Source organism: Urocitellus parryii, chromosome 10, assembly GCF_045843805.1.
Source record: "Urocitellus parryii isolate mUroPar1 chromosome 10, mUroPar1.hap1, whole genome shotgun sequence".
Lineage (NCBI taxonomy): Eukaryota > Metazoa > Chordata > Mammalia > Rodentia > Sciuridae > Urocitellus > Urocitellus parryii.
The window spans coordinates 86,794,359-86,815,990 of NC_135540.1; the positions used below are offsets into that span (position 1 = coordinate 86,794,359).

A 21,632-nucleotide genomic window follows, 5' to 3' on the forward strand; every position below is an offset into this window, starting at 1 on the left:
GCAAAGGCATAGGCCCTGAGGAAGAAGTGTGCTTGGTTTGTTGGAGGAACACCAAGGAGGACGGTGTATCTGAAGTGGAATGAGAGAGAAAGAAAATGACAGGAGATGAGGTTGGAGAGGAAAGAGGTGAGAATGGGAAGAAAGTGTGAAGTGGGGTTGTGCAGGCCACCCACATCTGTGTCAAAAACTTCTGGATGTAATTGTTTGAGATGGTCCCTTGTATATAAATCATTTATAGTAACAGTTGGCGCCTAATCCATGCTTACCCTAAATGTCTAATGTTGAAATTGAGAAAAGATATTTCCTGTTTAGAATGTGTGTTTTTCTGTTTTTGTGGTTCTCTGATAGCCAACAAGAGAATAGGGTTAAATTTAAAACTTAAAAAATTTCTAGTTCATCAATTCAAGATGGAGGATTAAAAAAATTTTGCATTCCTAGTTGTTCTGTTACCAGTGCTGGCACAAAGTGACTGAGCTGGATATAAAATTCACAGATCAGCGCAGCCTTTATTTGGTTGTGCACATGCATTGGGTGGACCCACTTTCCTGATGGAAAAAGAGCCATTGGCCAAAGGAGGAATCTGTGCTTATATATATTACACTGAGAGGTGACTTAATTATTGACAGAGTATATCAATTTGGGCACACAGGAAACAGGTTTGTGAGAATTTGATATTTGTTTTTACTGGGCTATGTTTTTACTTGGGAAGAATGGAAGGTCTGGGGTCAATGTTCAGTGCTTATCTTTTTCCCTTCAGGGTCCCATTTTACTGTCACTGGGAAAGGATTTATTTGGGGGAGGATCAATGAATGTTTTGGCTTCTTTCCAGAGACTGCCATTCTAGGCTTGATGGATATCTTCTTCCCAGGGATTGTTTTGTCACTGGATGATGTTTGCTTCCTTCCCAGGGATTGTCCTGTCACTGGGAAAGGATGTATTGGAAAGGATCGATGTTATCAATGTGTTGCCTTCTTCCTCACTCCCTCTTCTCAGGCCACGTTATTTTGGGGTTTGTCATTTTCTACATCTCACAACCAGCAAGAGTCATGATCAGCGCACCTGGGAGGGGCAAGAGTGCCATTTAAGTTGTATGGTGCTCCTCCTTTTAAAGGTACATAAGGAGAAGTCGATAAGCTCCTCTTGACTGGGTTTTGATATTTCATTTGTCTCAGATGGGCAGGGGCTAGATTATGGATTATATGCAGTCACTTTTGGCAAGATAGAGACATATACACTGAGAAACAGGAACTGTCTTATAACATTTCTGGGCATGTTAAAATGGCTGTCCTCATGGTTGCCCTCTTGTTAACCTTTACTGTCCCTTCCCTACTCTCCACTGTTTAGCCTTTTCTATCTCAGTACGGCTCAGGTTTTAAGCATTGGGAGTACTGATTCTTAGTGAGGGGGGTGAAAAGAGGGATTTCACTAAAATTCAATATTGAACAGTCAGAGTGTCTTAGAGACTCAGAAAATCTGGGTATGTTAAGCAAAGAAGAGTACATGGAGGGAAAACACAGAGAAAAACACAGTGGACAGATTTGGTATGGAAAAATCCAAGATCAAAAAGGAAGCCTGAACTTTGCTGATCCAGAGGCTCAAATATACATATTTGTTTCTTTTTTCTTATTTTTAGCATTTAAAAATGTATTTATTTTTCTTTGCCTTGTCTTTTGAGGGTTAGAGTTTTTGTTGGTTGCATATTTTAGTTGTATATGGTTATTATTGTTTCTGGGTTCTCTTTCTCTTCTCCTGCTAACAGCCAATTTTTGTTGTTCTTTCTTTCTCTTTTTCCTTTGTTTCTCCTATTTTTCCTCCTTCTTCCTTATAACCACCACCCGATACACTTTTTTACATTCTCTGTTCACTTTTTGAAACTGTAAACTCTTTTATACATTCCTGTCATAATTTATTTTCTCTTAACTGTATTTTTACCATCTTTTAGAACTAATTGGTTTATATATCCCTTGCCCCATCAAAGCTATTGCAGTTATCACTGCTGTGAATGACATAGTTGATAGTTGTTATTTCCTTTAATGCCAGATCTAATTTATGCTTACTAATTGTTTTTGCTGTTGGCAATTGCTGCTCCCACCATTTCTGTTTTTTTTTTTTGTGTGTGTGTGTGTGTGTGGTGATTAACATTGTAAAAGCCATAAGTAGGAAATAAGTATTTATTTTAATGCTCTCTCTCTCTCTCTCTCTCTCTCTCTCTCTCTATATATATATATATATATATATATATATATATATATATTGCATTGGTTAGTGTTATTGTTTTCCCCCTATTGTAAGATGTGGGGTACCTACAAGTTCACAGGGTAGTAGTCTCTGTACTGAACTAAACTTAACCAAAAGACAATTTACTATGCTGTACACACAAATTGATGACACTCAATCTTCAGCTATACTTCAATACAAAGAGTAGAAGAGACAAAAACCCAAACTCACATCAGGTCCCAAGTAGCAATAGCTAGGGGTTGGCCCTCAGATCCCACCTATGGGATATCCACCGCTACAGCAAAAACAGAATTAATATAAAGGCTGCGGATACAACACCTATCTCAATCTAGATCATTCTGGGACACTTTGGCAAGTGAAAAAGTGCCCTACCAAACACCTACACATAAGAGTAGAAGAGCAATTCATCCTAATAGATGCATAAAACCCAATCCAGGAATACAAGAAATATGAAAAAATAAGGTGACACAGCACCTTCTAAAGTTTATAATTCGCCAGCAACTGACCCCAAAGATATTGAGGTAGATGAAATATCAGATAAATAACTCAAAAGAATCCAGTACAGAAAAACAATTAGATGAATTAAGGAAGTCAGTATAAGGTATGAATGAGAAATTTAATATGGAGATAGAAATATTGAAAAAGTCGGGGCTGAGGTTATGGCTCAGTGGTAAAGCACTTGCCTAGAATTTTCGAAGCCCTGGGTTTGATCTTCAGCATCACATAAAAATGAATAAATAAAATAAAGGTATTATGTCCAACTACAACTAAAAAAAATGTTGAAAGAGAACCAAATAGAAATATTGAAAATGAAAGACAGAATAAATCAAATAAAATGTTCAGTTGAAAGTCTAATGGAGTAGACCACACTGAAGACAGAATGTCAGAGCTGGAAGACAAAGTGGTCAACCTTAAACATTCAGATAACATTAAAGAAAAGAAAATAAGTATCCACTATCAGAATGTACAAGAACTCAGGCCAACATTAAAAGATAAAATTTAAGAATCTCTGGAATTGAGGAGGGTTGTGAGATTCAAGTTAATGGAAAGGACAACCTCTTCGGGGAAATAATAATAAAAATTATCAAATCTTCATAATGACGTGGCTCTTCAAATCCAGATACAGGATGCATTAAGATCCCCAAATAGACAAGACCAAAACAACAACAACAAAAAAAAAGATAGAATTTTAAAAGCCTAAAGAGAAAAATATCAAGCCACATTTAGAGGCAAGTCAATCAGAATAACTTCTGATTTCTTAGCCAAATTCTAAAAGCCAGGACAGCTTGGAATGATGTATTCCAAATCCTGAAAGAAAATAACTGTCAATCAAGACTGCTACATCCAGCAAAGCTATCTTTCAAATTCAAAGAAGAAATAAAAACTTTCCAAGATAAGAAACAAACTGAAAGAATTAATGACTACTAAACCAGTACTTCATAACTTAAAATACTTCACACAGAAGAAATGAAAAACAAACTCTAGAGCTCACAAATGAACAAATTTCATTTGAAGAGTAGCTAAGCAAATGAGAAACAGGACCAAATTAAACATGATAAATAAAAATGGCAAGAATTAATAAACATCTTTCTATGATAACATTGAATGTAAATAGTCTCCATTGTCCAATTGAAAGACACAATCTAGCAGAATGAATTAAAAAACAAAACCCAACTACATGTTGTTTGCAAGAGATGCACCTTATAGGCAAAGAGAGCCATAGGCTGAAAGTGAAAGTATAGAAATTGATATATCATATGAATAGAGGCCCCAAACAAGGAGGAGTATCTACTCTTATATCTGACAAAGCAGACTTCAAAATTAAAAAGAAGAGACAAAGTTTCTCCATACTAGTAAAGGGAACAATTTGACAAGAAGATATTACAATAATAAATATGTATGCCCCCAAAGTGGGTGCAACTAATTACATAAAGGAGATACTACTCGAACTGAAGCCTCAGATAGACCCCTGCCGCAGTCTGGCTGGGCACAATTCAGGAGCCACTTGTCAAAAGAAACTAACTTTATTTTTAGAACTACAAACACCAAACAAAACAGCTCCTCAGGAAAAACCTTCAGAGCCCAACTGCCACCACCAGCTTCCCACAAGCCTCTCAACCTCCCCCACTCCTTCTGCTCTTGAGGCTGATTGGCTGGGTCGCGGCAGAGCCAAAAAATGTCCCCCAATGAGCAGCTCCGTGGTCTGAAAGGGCGGGGAAACAGCCCAATGAGCATCACCGCAGAGGAGCCAATCAGTTGGCAGCTAGAAGTTTGCTGGGGCTGCTGTGAGCCAATCATCAACTGACAACTGGAAGTTTACTGGCAGCTGGAAGTTTGCTGGGGCCCCTTCGGCTGTGGCTCTCAACAGACCCCAGTACAATAATATTAGGTGATTTCAACACACCTCTTTAGATAGGTCATAAACTATGGTAAATACTTTTTGGACCTGAAAAATATTATAAATCAAATGGACTTAACAGAGTTCTAGAGAATATTCAATCCAACAACAGCTAAATACACTTTTTTTCCCTCAGTGGCTCATAGAAACTTCTCCAAAATACAGTATATTTTAGGCCACAAAGTAACTCTTAGCAAATACAAAAAAGAAAAAAATCTACATAATACCTTGCATCTTATCAGATCATAATAGATGAAATCAGAAATTAACATGCAACACTCTACAGAAACTATATAAACACATGGAGACTGAACAATACAGTTTTAAATTATGCATGAGTGATAGAAGAAATCAAGGGAGAAATTTAAAAATTCTTAGACTCAAATGAGAATAGTGATACAATATACCAGAACCTCTGGGACACTATGAAGGCAGTTCTAAGGAAATTTGTAGCTATGAGTACCTACATAAGAAAATCAGAATGCTCCTAAATAAAAAATCCAATGATGCATCTTGATGCCCTTGAAAACAAAACAAAACAAACAAAAAAACAACACACACACACACACACACACACACACACACACACAAAGGATTAATGAAACAAAGAATTGTCTCTTTGAAAAGATAAACAAGATTGATAATCCCTAAACCAAAAGAAAAAGAAAACTAAAATTAATAAAATTAAAGTTGAAAAAGAAAAAATCACCACAGACATCACAGCAATCCAGCAGATCATTAGAGACTATTTTGAAAACTTATATTCCAATAAATTGGAAAATCTAGAAGAAATGGGTACACTTTTAGACAAAGAAAATCTGTTAAAACTGAATCAAGAGGATGTGGAAAATCTAAATAGACCAATAACTTTCAAAATGACAGTATAAAGCATTATTAAAAAGTAATGAGATATAAGTAATAAAAAAACTTTCCAACAAAATAAAAGAGACACTACTCAACAAAATAAAAAGCCCAGGATTAGATGGATTTGTAGCTGAATTCTACAATTTTTTTTTAAAATAATGCCAGTACTTTTCAAAATTATTCCATGAAATAAAAAGGGACGGAACACTTTCAAATTCACTCTATGAAGCCAGTATCACATTCACACTAAAATCAGATATAGACACATGAAGGAAAGAAAACTACAGATGAACATCCCTAATGAATTTAGTTGCAAAAGTATTTAACAAAATATTAGCAAACTGTGTTCAACAACACATTGAGATTGTTCACCTAACCAAGTTGGTTTTATCCTAAAGATGCAAGGCTGGTTTAATATGCAAATCAATAAATGTAACTTATCATACATATAGACTTAAGGACAAAAGTCACTTAATCATTTCAATAGATGCAGAGAAGAATTTTGACAAAATTCAGCACTCATTCATTATAAAAACATTGAGGAAACTAGAGATAGAAGGAGCCTACCTAACATCATAAAGGTTACATATGAAAAACCCAAAGCCAACCTCACAGTAAATGGAGAAAAACTGAAAGCATTTTCTTTAAAATCTGGAACAGGACAAGGATGTCCACTGTCAACACTCCTTTTTAATATAGTGCTAGAAATTCTAGCTAGAACAATTATGCAAGAGAAGGAAATTAAAAGGATAAAAATAAGAAAGGAAGAAGTCAAATTATCACTATTTTTTTTTAATATTTATTTATTTTTTAGTTCTCGGCGGACACAACATCTTTGCTTGTATGTGGTGCTGAGGATCGAACCCGGGCCGCACGCATGGCAGGCGAGCGCGCTACCGCTTGAGCCACATCCCCAGCCCCAAATTATCACTATTTGATGATATGATTCTATACCTAGAAGATCTAAAAAAATGTCACCCAAAGACTTCTAGAGCTAATAAACAATTCGGCAAGATAGCAGGTTACAAAATCAACATATAAAAAAACAAAAGCTTTCCTATACACCAACAATGAATCTGCTAAAAAAAAAAAAAAAAAAAAGAAGAAAAACAAATCCATTCACAATAGCCTCAACAAATCATAATACCTAGAAATAAATCCAGCCAAGGAGATGAAAACCTCTACAAGGAAAACTATAGAAAATTGAAAAAAATAAAGAAGTCCTCGGAGAATAGAAAGACCTTCTATGTTCATGGATAGGAAGAATTAATATTAAAATGACCATAGTACCAAAAGCAGTATACAGAGTCAAAGCAGTCATCATCAAGACACCAGTGACATTCTTCATAGAACTAGGGGGAAAAAAAAGCCCTAAAATTCATTTGGATGAATAAAAGACCCAGAATCACCAAAGCAATTCTAAGTCAAAAGCCCTGAAGGCATCAAAATATCTGACTTCAAATTATTCTACAAAGCTATTGTTTTAGTCAGCTTTTTTGTTGCTGTGACCAAGACTTGACAAGAATAATTCGAGGAGGAAAAACTTATTTGGGGGCTCAGAAGTCTCAGTCCATAGATAGCTAGCCTCATTGCTCTGGGCTCTCTTGAGGCAGAACATCATTCTGGAAAGCTAAGGTGGGGTAAATAGCTGGGAACATGGCACTAAGAAGCGGGTGAGGAGGGAGGGGGTGGGGTGGGGGAACCAGCGGTTCAACAAGGACAATATATATATAACAAAGGCATGTGCCCAGGGCTACATCCTGCCTGTCTACAGTTACTACCCAGTTAATAACTATTAGGGGGATTAACAAATTGATTAGATTAAGGTTCTCATAATCTGATCATTTCACCTCTAAAATTTTTTTCATTGTCTCTTACTTGGGCTTTTGGGGGACACCTCATATCTAAATCGTAACAGCTATCATAACAACAACTGCATGGTACTGGCATAAAGCCAGACACATAGACCAGCCTTACAGAGAAGAAGAGACAGAGACAAACCCATACACTTGAATTCCATCTGAAACTGGACAAAGTTGCCAAAAACATACATTGGAGAACAGACAGCCTTTTTAACAAATGGTGCTGAGACAACTGGTTATCCATATGAATGAAATTAGGTACTATCTTTCATCCTGCACAAAAATCAACTGAAAACGAGTCAAAGACAGAAATTAATTTACTAACTGTAAATTAGTATAACCACTAGAGAAATCAAAACCACCATATAACCCAGCCATACCATTCCTTGGTATTTATACTAAAGAATTCAAGCATCATACTACAGTGAAACTCATAGAAGAAAATGCAGGATCAATAGTCCAGCACCTAGGCACAGGCAAAACTGTCTCAATAAGCTCAGAAAATAATACCAAGAATTAATAAATGTGATGAAATCAAATTTAAAACCTCTGCAGAGCAAAGGAAACACCTAGGTGTCCAACAATAGATGAATGGACGTGGTATATATACAAAACAGTATTCTGCTTAGTCACAAAGAATGAAATTATGCAACTGGAGCATATCATGCTAAGTCAAAAAAGCCAGACTCAGAAAGTCAAGAGTCCAATGTTTTCTCTCATATTTGTAAGCTAGAAAGAAATAAGGAAAAAAAAGGGAGGGGGTTTATGAAAACAGAAGGAGCTAGTTGTTGTTGTTGGTCGTGAGAAGTATATGATACCTCATGCCATCTACTTCTCTGAGACATTAACTCCAGTCAAACTTGTCCTCTAATTAAAAGCTACCTTCCACCAAAATCAATGATATTTGAATCCCAGTTTATCTAGATACTTCAAAGCTCTTAAAACCAATGTGAGTTGTTAAAAGGAAAGATTGATAATGGGGCATGTGGGAATAGGATTTTATTTTTAACTTAATTCAGGGCATAGATAAATTTAAAGTGATATTTTGATGGTGGGTTTTTTTTTTGTTGTTATTTGTTTTTGGTTTTTTGGGGGGGTACCAGTGATTGAACCCAGCGGGGCTTAACCACTGAGCCAAATCCCCAGCCCATTTATTTTATTTTATTATTTTTCTTTTGAGATAGGGCTTCACTGAGTTGCTTAGTGCCTTGCTATGTTATTGAGGATGGCTTTGAACTTGTGATCCTTCTGCCTCAGTCTCCTAAGCCACTGGGATTATAGGCCACTGTGCCTGGATGATGGTGTTTTTAATAATGCCTTTTATACTGTCATTTTGAAATAATGTCAAACTATAGAAGAGTTGTACGTGTAGTACAAAAACTCTCATATACCCTTTTTTTAATTATTTTTTTTATTGGTTGTTCACAACATTACAAAGCTCATGACATATCATATTTCATACATTAGATTGAAGTGGGTTATGAACTCCTAATTTTACCCCAAATGCAGATTGCAGAATCACGTCGGTTACACATCCACAATTTTACATAATGCCCAATTAGTAATTGTTGTATTCTGCTACGTTTCCTATCCCCTTCTCATATACCCTTTACTCAGGTACATCAACTGTAAAAACGTTTTGCCGCAACTATTGGTGTCTCTCTCTACTTACCTATCTACCTACATACACACATACCTGCTTATCATTTAACATCATATATATATATTGTTTCTGAATAATTTGAGATTTCATTGCAGAATGTACTCATTTACCTCAAATACTTCAACATCTATTTCCAAAGAACAGGATGTTCTCCAATAGAATGATCAAACTCAGAAATTTAACATTGATAAAATACTATTTTCTGATATCTAATCATATTAAAAAATTGCCAGTTTTTCAAGTAATACCCTTTATGGCAATCTCTCCCTCCCTATCCCACCTCTAAGTCTGGTAATCAAGATTCATGGACTGTTTTAGTTGTCAAGTTACTTTAATCTCCTTTAACTTTTGTCTTTCATGACATCTACATTTTTGAAAATGCCAGTTTTGAAAATGTCCTTCAATTTAAGTTTGTCTAATGATTGCATTTAGATTATGTGTTGGAGTATAATTATGACTTTAGATTTACATGGTCTACCACACCCTTCTACCCAACCGCCATTGTTTCATAAACAGCTTTATGTTAGAATGAGCTCATTTGAGAAACAAATTCATTTTGAGGCATGACTGAAAACACCCCTGACTCAAAAACCTGCCAGGGATCACTGTCTTTTAAAAGCAAAATTTCTTATCTAAAGATACAATACAAAACAAACATTTTTTCTTCAGTCACAAAGCAAATACTCACTCTCTCTCTCTCTCTCTCTCTCTCTCTCTCTCTCTCTCTCTCTCTCTCTGTGTTTCTGGAAATTGAATCCAAAGTTTTGCATGTGCTAGGCATGTGCTCAACCACTGAGCTACATCCCAGGCTAAGCATAAATATACTTTTAATTGCAAGTGTAGTCTGCTTCTTATATAGACAACTCTATGCATGTTTCAAGATGATAGATGATGGAATTTTTACTTGAAGTTATTTTGAGAAAGGACTTTACTACAAAACATTATAACAATAACCTGCTTTCTACAACAGACTCAGTGATTGATGCATTAAACTTGTTAATCCATTATTAGTGTGTCTCATTTTACCTGAGGCTTATATATCACAGAGCAAGGCCTCCCAAGAGGCTAGACTTAAGAACTGCTTAAGTTTTTAATTGCAATCAAAGCTAGGTTGGTTTTGGGCAGTTGGGAATTTGTGAGGGCACCAAGTACATTGTTCACTGTGAACGTGGCAAAATAAAGAAGGGTCAGAAAGGGAAAAGGGATTCAAACACTAACTTCATCTGTCTTTGAGTTTGCCCAAAGATAGCCCTTTTCTGGTATCTCCCCACTAACTAAAAAAGAAGGCAGGTGAGGTTTCTTTCAAAATACAGTTTCTGGATTAGAGTGTTTAAATTTGTTTTTATTTAAACCTGTAAATTTCAAGTAAATATCTGTTCTTATAAATACTATTTGCCATGAAGTGAGTGAAAGAAATATTTTTCTTCTTTTATCATTCAATATAGCGAGGAAGCACAGTATGATTTTTTTTTAAAAAATCTCTCTCTCTCCTTTTCCCAGGCATCCATTCCCAGAATTCTATTGTCTTGTGTTATTTCTTTTTTACTTTGTAGCAATAGTAGCAGCAGTTCTTGAGAGGAACAAGTAAGTCATTGGCCATATATGCAAAGCACAAATTCCTACAGGCAAGATGAGTGGCACAAACAAGAGGTGATATTTTTCAGTTTTTTTTTTTTTTTAAAAACAGCCACCAATGAATGCAATCTGATTCATTTCTCAAATTGCACCTGAGAACACAAACTTCCATCACTGAGTGAACTTTGTCTGCAGAGTTCCCTTAATCAAGGCATTCAACATAGGTCTGTGTTGAAAGTTTGAGGAGAAATTTTTCAACTAGTGTTTATATTATGACAACAAAAGAAACTAAGATACTTATAAAATGAATCACATCATTTGCTTAAAAGTTAACATTAAGGTAAATTTGGAAACTTCAGTTAAAAATAATTATTTGAGCTAGATAATTCAGTTTATGATTATAAAGTATTATCTATAGTCCGATTCCCCAGACCTTTTTTTTTTTTGCTTTAATCTTTATAATTTCTTTTAAAGTTCAATTTGTTGCACCTTGCAAACTTCACTAATGAACATAAAAAAGAGGATCTTCATGTCTTCATTTGGTTCATAATTATTCCTTTTTAAATACTCTTCACTCTCATTTAGAAGAGGAGGCTAATTCAGTTGGAATCTTGGTATGAATAGGAATTATTGGAACAGCCCATTTGAAGATTTTGTTTTCATTAATTTCCTGTAGGTTAATAAAGATGTAGTTACTGTCCTATTTTGCAAACAAAACAACCCAAATCCAATATCTTCATTGATGACAATTTCTGGTCAATGTTATTTAGGTTACTTTATCTTCTCATCCAATAATTTTAGTTTGGAAAGAGATAGCAAAAATATTTTCATCTTTTTGGAGGCATTGGCTCTTTTTGCTTCAGTATATTTTGGCTTCTCTTTTCTCTCTGCTTTCTTCAGATGAACTTTCACTCTGGAGATTTCTTCCAAGGAAATATCTACGAGAATTAAGACGACCCTGAGGCCAGGGAAATGGCTGGAAGTGGAAACGGTGGTTGCATCCTGGAGGGAGAAAATGTCTGTTTTGAAACCCAGGATAGATTCTAGGCCTTCTTTGTGTAATACGACTGAAGGGATATTTGGGTGTCCTAGTAATGGGCTGGACCCTTGTTGTCGGATTCCTCGTGGTGGGTGGAGGGGTGAGTGTGAAGATCTGGCAGTCTGTAGGGTTTATATGTTGTGAGCCTCCTGGTGGGATGACAACCTCTTCTTGTCCTGTAAGGAGGAAAATAGGAGTCAGAAAATAGGCCTGGTAACAGAAACAGAAGCAAGATAGATCCTTGAATGTGGGTGCAGGGGAGAAAGATAGAACAAGAAATAGAGATGTCTTGGAGCATGTTGGAAACAAGGTCAATAAAATGAAATGTGGGTACACCTTATAATCCAGCATTTCCACTCAATGGAATTGACCCAAGTTTTTATTTGCAAAAGTTTGCAAAAACAAACAGACAAAAAAAAAAAAACTAGTTCAAGGATGTTCATAGCAAACTTTTTCATTATAGCCTAAACTTGGAAACAATCCAGGTGTCCATCAATAGAAAAGTTAAATAAACTGTGTATATTCATACAATGAAAAGTACTCATTGTGGAAAAGGAAAATCTACTAATGCGCACAGTAATATGGATGAATCTCATGGATATTATGTTAAGCAAAAGAAGTTGGACACAAAAGAGGATACATATTGCAAAAGAATACAGCAAGTGAAACTGTGGTAAAAGAGTCAAATAGTATTGAGCTCAGGGTTAGGGTAGGAATTGTTTAGTGGAAAGAGTAACCAGCAAACTCTCAAAATGTTCTGTATCTCAATCTGGGTGGTTTTCTAAATGGGACTATCTACGTCTCACACATATACACACATACATATAGATGTGTAAGTATACACACACATATAAATCTCTATACATGATGTATGTTTGCACACATACACATATATGTATGTATATATAAAATATAATAAGCTGTAACTTTAAGATTTGTGGAATTAGGTGTAAATTATAACAAAGAAAATTCATGAGAAAAAAAATTTTTTTTAATATTTATTTTTTAGTTCTCGGTGGACACAACATCTTTGTTGGTATGTGGTGCTGAGGATCGAACCCGGGCCGCACGCATGCCAGGCGAGTGCGCTACCGCTTGAGCCACATCCCCAGCCCCGGAAAAAAATTTTTAATGTTAAGAATATAAAAATAACATTAAAATTTCTTTTTCCCTGCTCAGTCAGTAAAGTCATTCCTTAGGAAAGGAGGGGCATCTATAAGCAGCAGAAGAAAGAGTGCTGAGGACCAGGACACCAATTCATTTTTAAGAAGAAATGTGGTTAGGTTCCAGCTTCAAGGTCTTCCCTTGACTAAATCACCCATCCAAGTTGGCAGTGTAAAGGAAGTTTTCCTGTAGTGAATTGTTTCTTCACTCCTGCAGAAGCTCACCCACACAGGCCTGGGAAGGAATGCCAGGCATGGGTGATGGAAACATGAACCATCACAGGAAGCTGAGAGTGCAGATGCATTTAAGAACTAGATTTCCTGCTTTCTGGGCTGTAGTGGATATGCTTACATAGTTCCTGTGCCCATAGTTCCTTCCAAATACTGTCTTATCTACAACCTGTGGAATGGTCCATCTTTCACACCTTCTGACTATGGCTGATTGGATTGCGGATAGACCCTAATTTATTGGCTAGTCAATGATGAATTGGATCCTCCCTTAAGAATTAATTATAGCAAAAAAGACATAGTGAAAGCTGTTACTGGAAGGCAGGGGCTGGAGTGTCAGGCTTTGGACAGATGAATGATGAGAAGCATAGATGCCAGGATGGATACAGAAGCAGTGAACTGGGGAAGGCGAGAGAGAGAGAGAGAGAGAGAGAGAGAGAAGACTATATGGTAACAGTGCTTGCTGATGGGACTAGCCTTGGTTCTTGACTTTCCAGGGTTAGTCCCTCTGAGGCTCGGCTGATTATACTTAAGGTTCTTGAAGATATCCTTATAATGATCACTCCACCTCCAACTCTATTCTCTCTGTTTTATTTATTTTTTGGTACTGGGGAGTGAACCAGGATCTTGCATGTGCTCATGCTCTACTACTGAACTCTTGCTCTACTCTTTTTAAAACTAGCTTGAATGGGTATCCATACCTTGAATAAAATGCCAACCCTTTCCCCATACCCAGTCAGGATATTGAGTTGTAATCCTGTGATGAAATTAGACTAACAAACACACTTTGAGCTTCATAAGATGACGAAACCCCACATTACTGTTTGTGATAAGTTTTGAATCTTTGTGACATGAAAACTTTCTACCCAGAATCTAGTCAGCAGGGGAGATGCCAGCCTCATTATTAATCCCCATTTTGACATTTTGCTATAAAATGAAGCTTAACTAGGCCTTGCACTCTGCTATTTATTAAACCACTCCAGCTGTAAAACAATCAACACACCTGCCCATTGGGTCCATCTCATTTCTTGAAACCTGAATAGGCTGTGGGATTTCCAGTAGTATCTAGTGTTCTTTCTGGGAATTCCCAAGGATTCAAAATCAAGGAACAAGCTTGCCCCAACCACCCACTCAAGAATGTGGGCAGGACCATGTAAAAATGCATTCTTCTAGCCAATTATACACAGGGTCATTATCTGCTTGGTAGCACATGTGTTCTAAAATGTGGGACCACAGGGACTGATTTGGGACCCCGTTACATCTTACAAAGTTAAGGAAGGCCACACATCTGAGTGATATTTTTCATGACTCTATCTTTGGCTGAGTTAGCTCTGTTCATTATTCTTTTCTTTATCCTTGTTCTGCACTGTTCATACTGTCTTTATAATCTTTGCTATCTCCTCAAATCTCCTTCAAAAATTTCACATTTGAAGAATTATCTGTACCTTTATCTTTTAAAAATTGTTTTGTTTACACATATTTTTTAGTTGTTGATGGACCTTTATTTTACTCGTTTATAGGCGGTGCTGAGAATTGAACCCAGTGCCTCACACATGCTAGGCTAGTGCTCTAACACTGAGCTATAATCCCAGTCATCTCTGTACCTTTCTAAGTAGATTATTTAGCTTCATATTGCAGACAGAAAACTGAGGTGCTCTGCCATGAACTTTGGTTCCTATTTCTTCTCTTTAAAGAAAAATTTATATGCTACATAACTATTTAATCCTTTGGAATCTGACTCTGTATCTTCTACTCCACCAAAGCTACTTTGGAAAAAGTCATTAATAGTCCTGAGCTTCTAAAAAGTTAATTCTAGGTGCCTAAAGTACTATTTTCTGCCCTACTTTCCTGGATTTCCTGTTAGAATTCCAAGTTTGGTCTCATCAGGGAAGACTTCCCTACCTGGAGCTGCTGAATGTCCCTGGCAACCTACTTGCATAGCATCCGGTGAATCCACTCGCATAATACACATCAATCGTGTGATTACCATTCAGTGGTAATGGTAATCCTGCTCCCATGAAATATCTACGTGAACATCTTGTAGACGGCAGTCTCAACCCTAGCCCCGTGCCTGCAGTAGAAATGAACTGAGCTAAAGAAATCTATTTTTACAATTGGAAAAGTTACCATGTTCCTACCTCTTAGGGACAGCGTGATGATTAATAAGCATTTGATAACATTGACATGCCATCAAAGTATACTGAATGACAAAGATGAGAGTTTTCCAAGTGTAATGAGACCAGAGTAGGTCAAACGTTTGATATACATTACAAACATGTCAGGAGGCAGAGAACATAGTGTTGAAAAGCTTGGGCTCCCTCCCTGAGTTCTGTAACTGTGTGACTATAGACAGATTCCTTAACCTCTATGAGTCTTTTCCCTGATTTGTAAAAGGGAGAAAATAATACTACATATCTCATAACTTGTGAATTTATCTAAGATGTATAAAGTGTTCAGAGTATTGCCTGACACATGGTATACATTTAGTGTTAGATATTATAATTAATAATCATGAATATTATGAATTATTATTAATCATGAACATTATGAAAAGATTCTATTAGCATGAGCCCATCTTAGGCCCATCTGGTTATATCTCGTAGATTATCTCTGCATTAAGGACAGGACAAAAGAATACAGATGTAATAAGAATAGGCCTTCACTGGGCATGGTGGCACACATCTGTAGTTCCAGTAACTCTGGAGGTGGAGGCAGGAGGATTGCAAGTTCAAGTCCAGCCTCAGCAACTTAGCAAGATCTTCAGCAACTTAGTGACACCCCATTTCAAAATAAAAAGAGTTGGAGGTAAGTTCAGTGATAAGTGCTCTGGGTTCAATTCCCAGTACCAATAAATAAATAGATGGAAGAAAGGAAGGAAGGAAGGAAGGAAGGAAGGAAGGAAGGAAGGAAGGAAGGAAGGACTTCCAAGAAATAATTGTTGACTCACAGTCACTGCCAATATCCTTAGCACCTAGAATAGTTCCTGGTTTACAGGTGTGATCAATAAAACACTTGATGAGTTCAATGAATTGTCGAGCAGACACTGAATTTTCCTCTGATATTTTTGTGGCACTCAGTGTTTAAATCAAGTTTCAGAACATTTGATATATTTAAAATTTGAGCATAATTTGAAAGTCAAAATATTTCTTGGAATTTGGATATCACTTTTAAATGGGTTTATTATTGTCTAGACATGAAATTCATAGCATACCAACAACCAGCACTTTTTAAAAAGGGTAATGAGGAGAAGATCTTTGTTGTAATTACCTCTACTCTGTGGTTATTTGGGCAGACAATAGCTGGTTTGTAGTGAACTATACTGGTTCTTAGAGAAGTAGGCTTTGTACTTGGAGTTTAAGTATACAGTATTCCATTACAGTGCACATGGATTCTTAGAAGAATTCTCATATGCTTTCAGAGTTGAACCCAAAAGAAATATAAGTTCTGAGTTTATTTAATTTTCTCACGATAACTGCAGCTCCGTTCATTTTGTGGATTCACAAAATGACTGGCTATTGTGGTCAAATCTGTAATTTTAAAGATATAGAATTTGGAGCCCCAAGGGTGTTCCACAGGCCTCTTTCAATTCTGTGCTATAAGTCAAGTCATTTTAACAGTGTTCAGGTTACCGTGAGAGATGCTGTGCACATACAGAGATGGTAAGGACGCAGCCCTGCACCAGAGAAATGCAGTGATGCTGTAGATATCTAGATCTGCACTACAGAGTGGAAAGCTGAATCTATGTGGGTGATGTACAGATTGCTTTAAGAATTCAAAGGTATATGTGTGTGTGTGAGTGTGAAAGAGAGAAAGAGATTGCAATTTTTAAAAAAAGTTTTTTTTTGTAGTTGTAGATGGATAGCATGCCTTTATTTTATGTATTTTTTTTAATGTGATCCTGAGGATTGAATCCAGTGCCTCACACATGCTAGGCAAGTGCTCTGCCACTGAACTATGGCCCCAGCCCCAGAGATTGCAATTTTAAAATTATGTGTCTCAAGAAAGATTTTGTGAAGGTGAAATTAGGGTGGCATTTAAATGTTGAGACTTGAAGCAGAATTTCAATAAACAGGTGTGAAATCAGGAAGAGGGAGCAGCCACAGCCATTGCCATGGAAGAGAGAGAAAAGAGGATAAGTTTGAAGAGCCACACATGACCCTGTCTGGTAGACACTGAATATGTATAAGTGAATGACAAACAGGAGCCAGTGCTGGGATAGAGTGAAGTTAGATGGGAAGGTCTGCCCAATTCAGAAACCAAATCTCACATTTCAATTGATATCTTTTATTATTTAGTTATTTATTTTTGTGTTACTGGGGATTGAACCCAGGGCTTCACACATGCTCTCTAAGCACTCTAGCAACTTAGCTACATACCCAGACCTTTTTGAATTCTATTTGGAATCAAAGTCCCACTAAATTGCTGAGGCTGGCTTTATACTTGCTGTCCTCTGCCTCAGCATCCCGAGTCATTTGGATTATAGGCCTGGGCCACTGTGCCTGGAATTGCTGTCTTTTATATATGACTAAAAAGAAGCTCTAATGTCATTGTAACTTGTTTACGTATTTACAAAGCCTCCTGAAAAGTGGAGAAGGTGACAAAATTGTCTCAATGATTACACATTACTCATAAACTGGAAAGATGGAGGTAGGGGGGTGCAGTACCAGGGATTGAACTCAACTCAGGGTTCCTTGACCACTGAGCCACATCCCCAGCCCTATTTTCTATTTTATTTAGAGATAGGCTCTCACTGAATTGCTTAGCACCTTGCTTTTACTGAGGCTGGCTTTGAACTTGCCATCCTCCTGTCTCAGCTAAATCTGTTTTTTAATGCGTCTTTTACATATTACTTTTAGTAAGAAATAACTGGGACTTTGCCTTGGGGATTGGGAGCAAGTGATATTTATAATCTATGTCTTCTGATGGTCTGAGTTTTGTAGACATTAATAAGGGAATTTCTGGGTGTCCTACAACCAGCTCTGAGGGCTATACTCATGTCTAATTTGTCATGAGCAAGGATGCTATTGAGGGATGAGTAGGGTTTGCCTGAGCCCCAGCAGAGTTCCCCACACCAGGGCACAGGAGGGGGTGAAGCATCTGCTTGACTCCATTTTCTCCTTCCTGAACAGCAACTGCGATGAACTGTATGTGGGGGGAAAAATGCTAAATTTAGGGCCTCCAGGATCTCTTCCTCCTTCCTTTCCCCTTTTTCTTTCTTCCCTCTCCTTCCTTACCGGTGTGTATACACACCAATTCTAAGGCTGGATATTTGGTAGTGGGGAAAAGGAGAGAGAATTGAAACAGTGGAGAAATTAATCTCAAATAATCCTAAAACCTGTATTCACCTCGAAAGCACTAAGACACAGATCACTAGATGTGATTAATTTAAGCAATTAACAGAGACTGAACACCAGCCTTGTACAAATTACTGCACAGCTAGAGATGGAGAGAAGAGGACCGCACTGCAATTCAAGGTAGAAATTGTTAGCTTCATGACAATAATGAGTGCTTGTGCAGTTTTTAGTGTGAAGAGCTTTTCACATACAAGCTCACCTGGTCCTTTCAACCCCCATAGCAATGCATGTTATTAAGACAGTCAATTCACATCGAAGGAGTCTGATGCTCAGAGAAGTTTTCGAGTATCAAAGTCACAAAGCTAGAGCTGAGATTAGGATCCAAGTCTTCAGATGATAAAATATATCATTCTCTTTAAGCACACAGGCTGATGGAAGCAGATAGAAACATTTTCAGCTTATTGGAATGTGTAATCACAGAGCCAGTTTTATCTTTTCAGATAGCTTATTAATTAATGAGCCCACAGGAGAATAAAACCCAAACCCTTACCTTCTGCCACAGCTACTACCAACCAGCAGACCAGTGACCAGGAGGAGAAGCAGGGTCTGTGAGCCATGGTTTCTACCTTGAACTCTCACTGCCTCCAACCCCAATGTTGCTTTAAATGGGAGTTGGTGAGTCACCAGCAGCCTGATTCAGGTAATTTGCATTTGCATAGTGGACCACAGCTATCTGGGCCTGTGGTGTGAGGGCAACAAATCCGTAAGGACATACCAGACAGCATGTATCAACTAGAAGTGTCTTGTTATGACAGCCAAGCATCATTCATCATGCCTTGATTTTGGACAACCACATCCTTGCTATCCTTTTAATCCCTCAAATCTACTCCCACGGTGGTGCCTTCTCTTTACCAGCGTGTATGAGTCTTCCTCTGCAGGAAAAGGGAGCTGTCTAGGCAATGCTCAACACTGCTTCCCACTCTGGAGCTGACTGAGGGCGGAGGGCACTGTCATGGGGCTTCCTGACCCAGTGGGATGGGGGTGTTAAGAAGCTCCTCTTTGTTTCTGACCAGAGTTTATGATCCTTCTCTGCTTTTGTCCAGGATGCAAGGGCAGCATAGTCAGAAAACTATCTATCTTCCTTTGTCTCCATCACAGTCTCTGTTTAAATATCATGAAAGCCTGGGAGCATAACTTAGTAAGCTGTCCTTTCAGGTTTCCCTCTAATTCACCAAAATGCCTACAAGATGGACATGGTGTACCTATACCTGGTTGATTTCCTGAGAAGACTGTCAGCTGATGGGGGAATGGGAGGTGGTGCTCACGAGTGATTAAGAATCTGGACCTCAGAGTTAGAAAAACTCCCATCTTGACTCCTTTTCTTACTAGTGGAGTTGCAATGGTGAGTCTCTGAGGCCTTAGGTGACTGATCTGTAAAGTGGGGTTTGCAATACTGTGTCAGTTTTTGTTGCTGTAACAAAATATCTGAGAATCAACTTATAAGAAGTAGAAGTTTATTTTGGTTCACAGTTTGGGAAGCTCCATTGCTTTGGTTAGTGGGCTCCATTGCTTTGGGCCTGGGGTGAGGCAGGGAGCGTGTGATGGAGCAAAACTGGTCACCACAAGATATAGGGGAAGCAAAGAGGGAGAGAAAGAGGGCCGGGGTTCTAGTATATCACTTGCATCCCTCAGTGATCATTCTTCTATTACTATCTTCCCCAAAAGTTCTACCACCTTCCAATAGTGCCATAGGCTGGTGACCAAACCTTTAACACATGGGCCTTTGGGAGACATTCAGGATTCAAACTATGGCAAGTGCTTCCTTAGAGGAGTGTGAAAAAAGGGGATAGTTGACATAAAGCTTCAACCACAGAGGCAGGCCTGTGAAAGGAGGGAGTGTTTGTGGTGGTTATCAAATTATAATAACCCTAATTTATAATTAATTTTAGGAGGTTATACTTGCCAAATCATCCAGTCACTCAAATGACCTCCACTTTGAGCAGAGCATGTCCCGGCACATTGTAGAAAAAGCAAAATTAAATATACTTCCCAGCTTTGAAGGGCAGTATAAGAAATCTGCAAGGATAATCTAATGAGGTACCAATCATTCCATCATTCAATCAGGATAAATTAGAAGGCAAACACTCACAATAAGGAAGTGATGAATTCCTCAGGCAAAGTTCTAGAATGGATAATTTTTTTGTTATTTTGTTATTTTTTTTTTTTTTTTTGAGTTTTATCTTTTTTCCCCCTCTATATGCTATCCTGGGTGATCTCTAACTCCTGGGATCAAGTGATCCTTCCTCCTTAGCCTCCCAAGTTGCTGGGATGATTGGCCTGTGGTGCCACACCTGGTTAGATCAGATAATTAAGTGATAACTTGTCAGCAGTTAGAAATGGAATCACAAAACATTCAGGACAGGCTCGGTTCATTGGATCAACCCACTTCAGGACTCTTTATTGACTCTATTTATTCAAAGGCCAGACACGGGTCAAGGGGTGGGGGCTTACATTAGTGTTCCTTCCAGTCTGGCAGGGACATTAGATATTAACCCAGGAGTAACATGAAGAGTTTTGAGTGTTATGAGAGAAGAAGTATGCCAGCTATAGGAGCATGAAGCACAGAAACATCATCTGTAATTTTACAACTGTGAGTGTATTATATGGTCTGTCTGGTGCCCTGTGCTGGAGACATATTGCTATGCCAGTAAAACTAGATCCCACCTAATTACTTACCTACTGCACAGTGTTTCGTTTTATAGGTCCGCGGTAATTTATTTAGCCAACCTTTTACTTGACAGACATTTGTATTATTTCTTTTGAAGTTTTTTCTTTTCTTTTTCTTTTTTGTGATACTGGAGATGAAACCCAGGGATGCTCTACCACTGAACTACATCCCCAGACCTTTATTTATTTATTTTTGTTTTGAGACAGTCTTGCTAAGTTGCTGAGGCTGGCCTCCAACTTTTTATCCTCCTATCAGTCTCCTGAGTCACTGGGTTTGTGCCACCACTCCTAGTTTGTTTGTTTGTTTGTTTGTTTCTTTTTTTCCTCTCTAACAAAAACAAAGTAACATATTTTCTATTTGCCACTATTATTCTGAAATTTATAAAACAAAGGAACAAAATCTTTAAGGCACAAAATTCATTAGTGCATTTATATTCTTATTTAAATAACTCATTTGTTTTATGTCCTCTGGCTTAACCTGTGAGGAACAGCTCTTTTTTGTCAGTACAATTTAGAAAGTCCTTGGGAAGAACTCTGGTTGGCCAAGCTGGGTCATGTGGTTGGGTATGGAGGAGGGATGA

General features: G+C 37.6%; 1 protein-coding gene across 1 annotated transcript; it reads right to left on the minus strand.

Annotated features, from left to right (window-relative positions):
• Nucleotides 1–11,459: 11,459 nt before the first annotated feature.
• On the minus strand, nucleotides 11,460–18,941 carry Odaph (odontogenesis associated phosphoprotein). Its single transcript, XM_026408452.1, has 3 exons — nucleotides 18,875–18,941; nucleotides 11,683–11,815; nucleotides 11,460–11,541 (listed from the first exon to the last, which is right to left on the minus strand). The coding sequence occupies exons 1-3, from the start codon at nucleotides 18,939–18,941 to the stop codon at nucleotides 11,460–11,462; spliced, it is 282 nt and encodes a 93-aa protein (XP_026264237.1).
• Between the last annotated feature and the right edge of the window lie 2,691 nt (nucleotides 18,942–21,632).

Excerpts from the sequence above, each read along its gene's own strand:
- Odaph (XM_026408452.1), bottom strand. The coding sequence starts at position 18,941 with ATGGCTCACAGACCCTGCTTCTCCTCCTGGTCACTGGTCTGCTGGTTG. Across the intron at positions 11,816-18,874 it reads GGTAGTAGCTGTGGCAGAAG|GACAAGAAGAGGTTGTCATC; the intron begins GTAAGGGTTTGG and ends TCCTCCTTACAG. Across the intron at positions 11,542-11,682 it reads CAGCCCATTACTAGGACACC|TAGATATTTCCTTGGAAGAA; the intron begins CAAATATCCCTT and ends TCTTAATTCTCG.